Here is an 11,553-nt window from a genome sequence, read left to right as displayed (position 1 = left end):
GTTGGGTCCGCCTTACACCATACATCCTTCCACACTGGATGGGCTTGTGCAAATAGTCGTGCCAGCCTCTTCCAAGTTGCGCTCGATCTTCCGACCATGGTTCCCGTGCGTGTCGACAGCATATGGATAGATTGTCGCAATGAGAGTTTACGAAGCGGCGAGATGTGTGTCCGAGGCGAGTGCAGACTTCGAGGACATCGTGGTGCATCGGCAGATGTTGTTGGCACCGCGAATGGTTCAAACACTCCGCTCGTGTATTTGGAGGGATTACAAACAACATTCGTTGATGACAACAATGTAGTCTCCGGCAATAAGCCCACTAAGCCTCGCCACTTGTGTACTCGGATAATTTGGAAACCCGACCTGGAATTGATGGATCAGGAACAAATATTGAGGCATTGTATTCACGATAGGCCGCCTCAAGGCCACGACGCTGTAGAGGGTCATCGAGATATGACACTGGCTATTATGGCATTTGTCGAGGAGGCCACCGAGTATGTCGATGACGAGTTACCGCCAGCCAGACTTGAACCACATCTGCAGTCGTTTCTGGGCTGGATAAGGTATTAGAGGCAAAAGCTTGTAGAGGAGAATTACCGGTGAGTTTAAACGACGTTCAAACCATCATTGCAAGCCCAAGCACGCGCAATACTATCCTGGAGTGTTAAGGAACAAAGTTTAGAAGGCGCATTCTTCATTCATATTGGTCACAACCTCTTGAAGGTCCTAAACGGCGAAATTGATCCTGTAGAGGTCATTTTCCAACATGGTCTCGCGGAGCAGTACTACGGAGATGTCCTAGCAAGCAAGCACCATTCTCACGCTGCTTCCACATATTTTTACTTGCTATGCTTCAAGAATCCTTCAATAAAGATACTAGAGGTTGGAGCTGGCACAGGCCGGCAGACCTTGCCGTTGCTTGAGACAATGAGCGGCGACGGCGTGAAGAAATGGGAGCGGTACGACTATACCGATATCTCGCCGGCATTTCTCAGCCAAGCGAGTATAAAGTTCCAAGGCTACTCCAGCAAGATGGCATTTACCATCCGCAACATCTCCAAAGATCTAATATCGCAGTCCTTTGTTGCAGCAAGTTATGATCTTGTCGTAGCGTCGCATGTGCTGCACGCCACCGACATTCTCCACGAATCTTTGACCAACGTCCGAAAGCTTCTCATGCCTAGCGGAAAGCTGTTGCTCTTTGAGACGACAAAGCCAGATGCCCTCATTGCATTCGCTTTTGGCCTGTTGAAGGGTTGGTGGAGTCCATTGGATCACGAAGAGCGATCTTTGCACAGTCCCTGCCTCTCGGTAGAACAATAGGACTTGTTCCTTAGAAGAATACAGTTTTCTGAAGTTAATATTGAGATTACGAGACAGGAAGAAACTCAGACTCGGTTTAGTAGCATCATGGTTGCAACTGCTATCGCCCCTGTGGCCAATATTCACATAACACTCTGTACTTCACCAGAGGTTGGAATAATCATGGACGGGGGCTCGAAAACGCAAAATATGATTGCGGACGCCATGCTGGCGGCATTCAGCTCGGTCATACAAGAACACAAGATTCCGGGTCTAATGCAAAGCAATGGCAAAACATTTGACCTAGTCGTGTCGCTGCTAGAAGTCGATTCCGTTTTCCTGGATGGCATATCTGAGCCAGACTACATGAACCTGAGGTCGACGCTAGTGCAGAACAAGCATGTTCTTTGGGTAATGAGGAATCCCACTTGGAGCAGAGCAGAGCCTAGCCATGCCCTCGCAGACGGACTCGGCCGAGTGTTAATGTCTGAAGACCTGGACAATAAATTTGCGACACTATATATCTCGATGGTTGGGACCGCAATGCGCAGAAAACCTCAGAGCTAGTGACGCTACTGGGGAAAAGGTTAAGGATTCTTGAAAAACCAGTAGACACAGAAATGAAGTATATATCCGCTGACAATATGCTCCAAATCAGCCGTGTCTGCGAGAATTGCACTATGAATCATACAATCGCAGACAACATTGTTCCACGCTACAGGCGTAATGTCCAAGTCAGCGCCACACCAGGACTAAAAATCAGGATGTACCGGCATGGCCAGGTTGCCATAATGGGCTGGGTAGAGAGTGAGGAAGAGTGGAGCAAACTACCCCTACAAGATGATGAGGTCTTGGTCCAAGTCAAGGCCATTGGTCTCATGGATAGAGATTTTATAATGGCAGAGGGGAAACTATTCGGCCACGACTTGGGAACAGAGTGTGCTGGTCTGATCCAACAAGCTGGATCTGCATCTGACTTCCAACCCGGGGACCGCGTGTGTCTTATTTCGGCACCAAAACCAGCAGCAACTGCAATCCGTGTCAAGTCTGCCGCTGTTGTAACTATTCCCCAGCATTTAACAATTCCGGCGGCATGCTCCATAGCAAGTGCAGTTTGGCTGGCTTACCATGATACAAGAAGGCGAATCGATTTTAATTTATAAGGGTATGAAGCCTATGGGGCAAATGGCGATACGCTTGGCCAGGCAGCTTCAGGCTATTCTATATGTTACCGTGGACTCGGATACAGAGCGGACATACCTTTCCACTCATCTTTAAGTTCCCGATGAAAATATCTTCCGCATTGAAGAAGTCGCCCAGCTCACCAGGACATCCATGATGGATGTGATTGTTGGACCCCTCGATATTTATTCTTAGCTTTTAAGTCCCGCTAATAATCGCCGCGTCGAGTAAACATCAGGTTATGAAGGTTTTTTACTAGGCCTTGGCTGTTACAGTGCTTGCACCAGCATTTAACTAGGGCAACCAATTAAAACCCCGACATATTTGATTGATATTTATCTTTAAACTGCATCTGGACACTTGCCCTACTATTAGATACTTGACGATTTGACTTGGCGTTTCATCTCAGTTACAAATCCCATTTGCCGACCAGTTCCAAATAAACGTTCTGGTGCAATACCTACGCAGTGAGCTGTTTGATGTACTCTTTTCTAGCCGAAGTTGATCTGTATCACATCTGGTAGGTCTGCCAAGGAATAGCGCCGCCCCGCAACCTGAAAACACGAACACCAGACATCTAGACATGTGCAGCTTCGACTGGACCAGCTAGCTCTCCCACCACACGCTTTACAAGGACCAGACTTTGCCTGTGTCGCCTAAGTTTAATGTAGCTCGGCCAAGAACGCTGAAACAAGACTTGGCGCCTTAACCCCCACTTCACGCCGCAAAAAAATGCCAACTATATCCCGGCGCAGTTTATGTTGAACGTTTTATCGGTCTAATTTCATTGATAATTATCCATAAAACTCGCTCCTTCCTGTAACCTTACCAAACCTTATAATTACTTGTAGCACTCAAGTCCTTTCTTTCTTCCTCGCTCTGTAAAACAAGCTAGCCACGGAATCTGGAAAACCAAGGTATTTTACTTTATACACGAGGGACGCATCTTGAGTTTTACTTTATTGTCTGTGACTTTGCAATATATAAACCACACCCGCCACCTCTTTCTTGACTATTAAAATTGCATGTGCCAGCAACCTTTCTCCAAATCCAACATTAAGCAACATATACTTCCTCGGCTACCTCTACGGTTGCTCATATAAGACGACAAAATGTCAACTACGACCTTGACAGATTTGGCCTCCGAGACCCAGTTTGCCGGTCCCCTCTGGCTACGTGAGGGAGTTGGAGCCTTGTACGCTAAAGGCGAAGTCCACACCGGACCATTCTCCATGCCGCTTCTTCGTATGGCCGGTCTGGATAAACTTCCCACAACAGGACAAATTTCTATCTTGGACTTGTGTTGTGGAACCGGCATTACAACTTACAACCTACATCTACTCTTCAAGGAGCAAGGAATACAAGACAATGTAGATTTGACATGCGGAGACTTATCCGCTGGACAGCTCCAGTTCCTGGACCGGCGGATCAAAGAGATGCAGTGGAAGAAGACAAAAACTATACAGATAAATGCCCAGGTTCCTCTTCGTGTTTCTTTGAAGCTCTTGGATTAGATAGGCTAATATTACTAGAAAACCAACCTACCAAGTCATGTATTTGACTACATTACCTGCGTTTTTGGGCTCATGGTTATTCCAGATTCTCAGGCCGCCTTGGAGGGTATGTTTTCACCAGTTGACCCTTATTAGCCATGCACAACACTAGCTAACTCGTCTTAGAATGCTATCGTATGCTGAAACCAGGCGGTACCCTCGGTTGTGTAGTCTGGTACAAAGAACTCTGGAGCGACTACGTCCGCGATGCTCTCTGCCAGCTACCCGGGCATCCCAACTGGCCCGAATCTTCGGACGAGTTAACCGACGCCTGGGCACAAGGACCCTGGTCTAACCCTCATTACGTCCGCTCAATGCTGCACCGCCGCGGCTTTGTTAATATCGAGATGCAGACCAAGAGTATAATGATAGATTTCAAAAACGCAGAGGACTTTTATGAAGTCTACGACGCGTTTATCGAGTGGGTTACGGATAGATACTGGACGGAGCAAGAGAAGAAGCTTTGTCGGCCGTTAATTAAGCCTGCTGTTGTTCGATTCATGGAAGACAAGTACGGAAAGAACAAACCGTTTGCGATTGAAAAGATTGCTATTATGGCTGCAGCTAAAACCCCTGCGTTGTAAGGAAAGACTAATGCCAGCTTGACCTTGGATCTGTCTACATAGTCACCACCCTCTTTAGCTAATTTGTAGTCTGTTGAGCTCGGACATGACTCGCTTCGATCGTGGGTAAAGCTTTTGTCGTGTACTTGCGCATGTAGTTGACTAATTGGTTCGTTGGCCTCAATTACAGGTCCAGCAATAAACCCCCGTCGTTGCACAGGTTAATTTATTTCAGTCCTTTTATCTAGAAATATCGGTCCCTTCTCCCTTTTGAAGGTATTGGGCAATGCTATCCAAGCTGCTGTCCTTACCGGGCTTAATTACAAAAGGAAGTGATATTTGAAGACTGCCGGTGGAGTGTTGGTTGGCGCGGAAAGTCGCTGGAAGCCAGGGCCGTGGATCAATAGTAGCAAACTAGGTGTATGTCGTGCCCGCTTCACGTTTTTCGTTTTAAATCTTCTCAAGTAATATAGTTAGTATTAATACTTTTTTACACCGTTCTCAAGTTAAATTAAAGGGCACATACCTGGACCCCTATTACCCTGCCTTTGCGTCTATTATCGCAGTTTTTGGTTAGGCCGCTACTATAATACCCTATAAAAGGTACAAATAGGGTAGACCTGATATACGATATATAGCCTATCACAGCAAACTGAACACGACTTGTGTAAATAGAGTAGTGCTTTATTTCCTACGCAAGAATCGGCGGAATATGAGTTTTTTCTTCAAGTGCATGTTTTTTCCGGCTAAGTCAAAACCAGCTACCACGGAAATGGCAGGACAGACGGGTGAGGTTCTTTCAAGCGTCTTCCTGTGTGTGCCATACAACTAATTAAACATGACGTAGCGGAAACGTGGTTTACCTGCCTCAAAGTCCAGTATAGTGCGGTTAGCATCCTTCATCGGCCGCTGTTCAACCCACGGCTTGATATTCTTGGTGGCGGCCAGGTCCAACATCTCCCTTATCTCACTCGGGGACCCGATGTTCGTTCCGGCTACCCTCGCACCAGCGCCGCCCAAACGGGAGGGCGTGAAGGGAATCGGCCCCTCGGGCAGGCCTACCTGGACGAGTGTACCGCCGAGCCGAAGAAGACCAAGATAGTCAGAAAATGGCATCTGTGTTTGTATGAGTATGGGGGAAAAAATTTGCTGGTTGATTGTGGGAAACTGCATCCATACCTTGACTGACGCGACGGTATTTAGAATAATGTCAAAACGACGCGCATTATTGGTTGCCCACTCGTTTTCGGCGGCGGTCGCAATGTAGCCGTCACACCCCAGGTCCATTGCGTCTTTTTGTTTGTCTTGGTTCCTGGAAATGCCAATAACCTCCTTGGCCCCGAGCGCCTTGGCAAACAAGACGGCGAAATGGCCCAGACCGCCGAGGCCAATAACGCCCACGCTCTTTCCAGGCCCGCAGCGATAACGTTTGAGCGGAGAGTAGACTGTGACGCCGGCACAGAGCATGGGCGCGGCCAGCTGGGGTGGCAGGCCGGCAGGTATTTTGACGACAAAGTGTGACGGCCCGCGATAGTAGAGCGCGTACCCGCCTTGCGTCTTGCTGCCGTTTCGGTGTTTCGAGGCGTATGTGACGACACGACGGGCGCAGTAATTCTCGCTCTGCTCCGAACACTCGATGCACGAGTAATCCGAGTCTCGGTTGAGGCAGGCATCAGCCTGGGCACCCACGCCGACTACGTCGCCGACGCGAATGTCCCCCTCAGCTTGAGAGCCGACGCGTATGGCGACGCCAACAATTTCATGTCCGACGACGATCGGGTACGGTGCCTCGCGCTGCTACCGTCAGTTATTGCCGTCGCGCACGAGCATCCTGCTCCTTGCCATGGCAAGGGCTTCAAGACTTACCCAGCCCGACCGTAATGTGTGAAGGTCTGAGCCGCAGACGCCAGAGTGTGTAATCTTGATCTCAACGTCCGTCTCCTCCCACAGCTTTGGCGTGTACTGTTTCCAGACCATTTTGCCCTTGGCAGAGGAAGCGTCCTCGCCTACCCACCCCTCAAACGCCGTGTCAGTGGCCATGGTGTCTTGGTGTTTGAACTGGTACTCTAAGATGCTGTCTGTGTGTAGCTGAGAGAAACAGGTGTCGATTGTCGATTGCTTTGAAAGGCTTGCAGCAGAATCTTACAACATCGCCTGAAGTTTGCAAGGATAGACGGCTTTATGTGCCATGCCGATCGACGCGCACGGTATAGTACCCTACCATAGACTGACCTCCCATGACTAGGTACCTGACTTTGTGACATGGGCGATACGCCCCGAGGCCACTTGCCTAACTGTCTGTACAGTTTCTTTGACGTTGTGCATAAGCGCGCAAAAGCGTATTTCATGGGAATCCCGGCGATGGTTACATGGGCGCAAAAGACCCATTTTTGAGAGTTTGGGAGGGGGCCAAATGTCCACTGGTAAAGTAGATTATGTCAGAAGGTGGACTTTCCGATTGAACATTGATGGGATTCCGGCGGAGAAATTCAAGCCTGTGAGTGTGGCTTCCGTCGGAGTCGGTACTGTAATGCAAAACTCACAAGTACTTGGATGGAACCGAGTACATACGCCCACTGCCATTCCGCGGCAAACTTGGTCAGTCTTGCATTGTCGGTTCTGCGCTTGGACCAGCCAGCCGAGTGAAGAACCCAAGTACGGAACACGTATCCGTGCAGTAGCTCGATGCATCCTGTGACCCCGTTGACAGATTGGCGGGCGGTTGTTTAATAGAATACACCGGTGCCAATTGTTTAAGACACCGGAATTAAAGTACTCGGCTTCAAGTATGATTACGAAGTCGAAGTCGTATCGTATATGACACGGTGATAGAGATACGTAACCTCACTTGATATACTGCATGCTCGCAGCCCTGGCAGATTATACGCTTTACGTCAACTGCTTCCTTTGTTGGCATGCAGCAGATATCGAGAGAGGTGACCGAAAAGGACTGCGATCTCGGCCAGCAAACTTCTTTCGTGTAACAGAACTCCCCGTAAGTCGTATGAGCAAGTATTTTGAAAAGATCTCATGCTTCTCAGCACCTGAACTCGGATGATGCATGAATTGGCGGCGAATTTTCACGTTATGAGACTTATTGTTAACTGAGATTCCTTATTTCTCGCTGTTGTGCTGCAGCCCTCTGCTTAATGCTAAATAAGTTAATACCTTCCTTTCGTCCGAATTCAACTTTCGGCCTTAGCACAGACACAAGCATACAAGGGGGGCCTCCCGTCTCGGCTATGGCATCTAGACAATAATTTTACGGTCGTGCCTGAGCAAAGGCTGAGACGAATACGATAGAAGCGCATAATAGCGGTACTTGAAGGGAATAGTCATGATAGCCGACGCTATGATATCCAGCAATGACACCAAGCTCTGCGAATTGAGTTATTTAGAGATGCCAAGGGGCCAATTTGGACCACTTTCTAGTCACCTCGCGTCGAATCAAAGCCAAGCCCGATAACGAGCAAGTTTCCATTGGCTTGCTTCCCTTCCTGGCCCTTTCTTCAGGACCATATGTGATGCCCAGGGAATTTGAATTGTTGTTTTGCTATCTTGAGACGTTCGTTGCACTCTTCCAAGAAGCATCATGTCATACTCAAATTCTCCCTCTGTACCCGAATTCTCGCTGAAGGCGCCAGTGAATACTTTCAACACTTGGTGTTTACGAGCTAGAACATTTATCCACATGCGCCGTCGCAGCTCTTTGATTTCTATGACTTCAATCAGTCGGGGGCATTTTCCCATTATGCTTTGAGCATAGGAAGTTGCCGTAGGCTGGCTTACCACAATGACCGCGCCCGCTATCCTCTCCCATGATAACCTGTGCATCCCCGGTAAAGAATTCAACCCACTGCTCGTCTTCGACCTGCATGTCCGAGATGCGATAAAAGTTTGCGACAAATGCCCGTGCTTCATCTGTGATCGAGCTTGGCGTCGGTTCCGAGAAAGATGGCATATAATCAGGATCCGTAATAACAGACATGTTGGTCACCAGTGAGATACGGCCTCACGTATTGTTTGTCTAGTGCTTTGCCGCTGGCGCAGGAAATTCTATGACTCCAGCTTTATGTGTGGTATAGAATGCCGGTTATTATTTCCAGGCAGGCTAACACCTGGAAAGGATTTGAATTTGTCGCAGGCATGAGGTGAAATGCCTTGACGTATTACATGTCCGTTGGAGTTGTAGCGGGGGTAGCGCATTTGGCCTTGACGTATTACTACAACTCCGACGGACATGTCACATTCGTATGACGTCTGGTTGGATTGGCCAAACTAGTATGCTTGCACTAGATAGAGTTTAGCGTGGGACAACATCCGATGATGCCGCGTCCGGGCTTGCGGAGCTAAATACTGTTTCTACGCACATATACTTACTGCACTACTGTACTCCCCAGATCAAATAGTTCAAATAGTTCAAATTAAGAGGGGCTTCAGCTACGCCACATCAATGCCTGTTTGGGGCCGTGTTTCACTGCCTTGGTTTTCAGTTAGCGACTAGGGAAACCTATAAATCGAGGTGTTGCACGCAGAGTCAGCCCTTGGAAAACACGTCATGCTGAGAAACAATGTCACGCAGAATCTTGTTCGTCTTCACAAGCAATGACCGGCTGGTCAATACCACCGTGAAAACAGGGTGGTATCTTCCCGAGGCTGCTCATCCATACTATGGCTTGAAAACGGCAGGGTTCGAAATAAATTTTGTAAGCGAACTCGGGGGTCGTCCACCGCTAGACGAGTCGTCCATCTCGGCGACAAAGAATGACGCTGTTTGCCAGAGAGTGAGTCAATATTCTCACAGCGTCGTTATTTAGCGACAAGATACTGATTATTTGTTAGTTCTTAAACGACGCCCAAGTGCAAAAGATGCTCGACGAGGCACCGCCTCTGTCAAGTATCAAGCTTCCTGCTCCTGAATATGACGCAGTCTTCTATCCCGGCGGCCAAGGACCACTTATTGGGCTGCCTCAGAACACGCAATCCCAAAACCTGATAAGGACAATGTTTGAAGATGGTAGAGTAGTCAGCGCAATTTGCCACGCCCCAGCAGTTTTCACGGAGGTCAAGCTGCGAGATGGAAAGTATCTTGTGGACGGCCGTAAAGTGACAAGCATGTCAAACAAGGAAGAGGAGTTATGGGGTCGAGTGCCTTATGTACCGTACTTGGTGCAGTCTCGGCTGAAAGAACGCGGTGGCATTTTCATCGAAGGTAGTACGGCGTGGGGTGACCATGTAGTTGTGGATAAGGATTCTCACGGGCGGAAACTTGTGACTGGTGCCAACCCTGCGTCTGGAGGGAGTCTTGCGAGGGAAATTATCAAGCTGTTACGAGAATAATATACTTAAGTATAGCAGCGGAAGAAAATAAATTTAACGTGGGTTGCCCTTTAAAAGAATTATTATTAAGACTTATAATATACTAAGGTAATAAGCAGCCTTAATAAAGTAAACTAAAATATCTTACTGGTGTGAAATTAATGGCATAGAATACAAGCTCACCGTCCAGAAACACCACAGCTTCCAGTTGTTTCTATCCTCACCAACTCCTTTCTTAGTCAACACCCTCCCAACAAGTGTGAGGGCGATGGTTCTTGTAGCAATAGCGTCTAACCAACCCAACTTCCAAAACTTGACTGCCAGCTCCGTCCACACACATGTGAAGGCGGCGATAGTGACCCTCGAGAAAGTCTCTCCAAAGACAAGAGGAATGGTTTTTCTGAGCCTTGTTCGATCGCCTTCTTGGTCTTTCAAGTCTTGGATTTGCATAGTCGTAAGAATCACACCACTCACGGTCAGAATCCACAAATAAACCGGAGTGGAAATGTGGCAGTTGGGCCCCTGAGCAATTTTCAAGCTAGCCAGGTTGAAGAAGCCGTACGCAACAGCGATGACGGCGTCGCGGATGAGCTCGTTGCCGGCCCTAAGGTCGTTGTACATCCAAGTTAGCACTTGGATCATCAAGCCCTCTTGCCACAGGCCAATGGAATAGTTGAGAGCCTTGGAAAGCGGGATCAGAACCAGCATCGCTTTGCGAACCAGTTCAGGTTGCACTCGATTCGATGGAACAGGTCGCCATGGCTTGTTGATAGCATCCTCTTGGATTGACTCGGGGCGTCGTTGATTTGCTAGTGTGAAAAGAAGCACGCTGTACCAGTTAAAGGCAACTACCACTGGCGACCTGAAGAGTACTTGTTCCCAATTTGGTTGCGGGCAATCAATAGAGAAGCCAGCGGCGGCAAGGGCGCTTAGGATACCGAAGGCCGAATTGGGCAAGACAAATGTGAGGACATCGCTCTGAGTGAATTCCCAAATCAGTTGAAAGAGCAGCCAAGGGCTATAAAGTACATGGGTGTTTGGACTGTGCGGCTGAGTCATTTTCTCCTTCATGGTTGAGGGTAGATAGCGGCGGTGATGTAGCAGTAGTTTTAGGCTGCAATGATTCGCCGAGACTCTGCAACAGGGGAATCTGGTTGCGCATAAAGCTTAAAGCATCGATTTAGGGAGCTTGGAAGTGAGACTAGTTGGGATCTGTTATAGTTACGATGAGAGATCACAGGCGGCTCTTTAACAGCGGGAGTAGAGGGACACGAAACTGCATAACACAGATCAAGTCACAGCATTTACGCTTTGGTGCAATAAGGCTGGGAGACCAGCCAGCAGTTGGTGTTGGATGCAAAATGGAAGATAATTTGTGATTCAATACCGTCTGGTTGATCTTACCTCACTGTGGGCGTTGACATAGCCGCACCTCTGTCTTTATTTGGCTAAAGGGACTCTTATGTAGGAAAACTTTGGCAGGAAAGAGGGTCAGGCCATGCATATGCATCATACGCCCAGCTTATAGAGTGCGTCTCCAATTACCATTTTAGTCACTGGCGGACTCTGACCCTCCCTCACCTTCCTTTCTTCTCCGTTCCATTCCTACCAGACCCTTAGCAAGGCTTTCTTGC

General features: G+C 48.4%; 7 protein-coding genes across 7 annotated transcripts; 4 read left to right on the top strand and 3 right to left on the bottom strand.

The window, feature by feature from the left end:
• Positions 1-96: 96 nt before the first annotated feature.
• lovF (Lovastatin diketide synthase lovF) lies at positions 97-1,323 on the top strand (the record flags this gene model as incomplete). Its single annotated transcript, XM_066131164.1, has 2 exons — positions 97-563; positions 678-1,323. The coding sequence occupies 2 exons, from the start codon at positions 97-99 to the stop codon at positions 1,321-1,323; spliced, it is 1,113 nt and encodes a 370-aa protein (XP_065987364.1).
• An 87-nt stretch (positions 1,324-1,410) lies between these two features.
• On the top strand, positions 1,411-1,869 carry G6M90_00g080870 (uncharacterized protein; the record flags this gene model as incomplete). The annotated part of the gene is made up of 1 exon (XM_066131163.1): positions 1,411-1,869. One exon carries the CDS (start codon positions 1,411-1,413, stop codon positions 1,867-1,869), a length of 459 nt encoding a protein of 152 aa, XP_065987478.1.
• A 1,727-nt stretch (positions 1,870-3,596) lies between these two features.
• On the top strand, positions 3,597-4,621 carry roqN_1 (Glandicoline B O-methyltransferase roqN; the record flags this gene model as incomplete). Its single annotated transcript, XM_014683952.1, has 3 exons — positions 3,597-3,962; positions 4,017-4,104; positions 4,164-4,621. The coding sequence occupies 3 exons, from the start codon at positions 3,597-3,599 to the stop codon at positions 4,619-4,621; spliced, it is 912 nt and encodes a 303-aa protein (XP_014539438.1).
• Positions 4,622-5,428: 807 nt separating this feature from the next.
• ADH6_2 (NADP-dependent alcohol dehydrogenase 6) lies at positions 5,429-6,640 on the bottom strand (the record flags this gene model as incomplete). Its single annotated transcript, XM_014683951.1, has 3 exons — positions 5,429-5,716; positions 5,780-6,394; positions 6,467-6,640. The coding sequence occupies 3 exons, from the start codon at positions 6,638-6,640 to the stop codon at positions 5,429-5,431; spliced, it is 1,077 nt and encodes a 358-aa protein (XP_014539437.1).
• Positions 6,641-8,047: 1,407 nt separating this feature from the next.
• On the bottom strand, positions 8,048-8,588 carry G6M90_00g080840 (uncharacterized protein; the record flags this gene model as incomplete). Its single annotated transcript, XM_014683950.1, has 2 exons — positions 8,048-8,316; positions 8,390-8,588. 2 exons carry the CDS (start codon positions 8,586-8,588, stop codon positions 8,048-8,050), a joined length of 468 nt encoding a protein of 155 aa, XP_014539436.1.
• A 583-nt stretch (positions 8,589-9,171) lies between these two features.
• HSP31 (Glutathione-independent glyoxalase HSP31) lies at positions 9,172-9,940 on the top strand (the record flags this gene model as incomplete). The annotated part of the gene is made up of 2 exons (XM_014683949.1): positions 9,172-9,384; positions 9,443-9,940. 2 exons carry the CDS (start codon positions 9,172-9,174, stop codon positions 9,938-9,940), a joined length of 711 nt encoding a protein of 236 aa, XP_014539435.1.
• A 123-nt stretch (positions 9,941-10,063) lies between these two features.
• Positions 10,064-10,990, bottom strand: af520_1 (Fumagillin beta-trans-bergamotene synthase af520; the record flags this gene model as incomplete). The annotated part of the gene is made up of 1 exon (XM_014683948.1): positions 10,064-10,990. One exon carries the CDS (start codon positions 10,988-10,990, stop codon positions 10,064-10,066), a length of 927 nt encoding a protein of 308 aa, XP_014539434.1.
• Between the last annotated feature and the right edge of the window lie 563 nt (positions 10,991-11,553).

Source organism: Metarhizium brunneum, chromosome 5 (genome assembly GCF_013426205.1).
Source record: "Metarhizium brunneum chromosome 5, complete sequence".
NCBI lineage: Eukaryota > Fungi > Ascomycota > Sordariomycetes > Hypocreales > Clavicipitaceae > Metarhizium > Metarhizium brunneum.
This window is presented reverse-complemented; position numbering and strand designations above follow the sequence as displayed.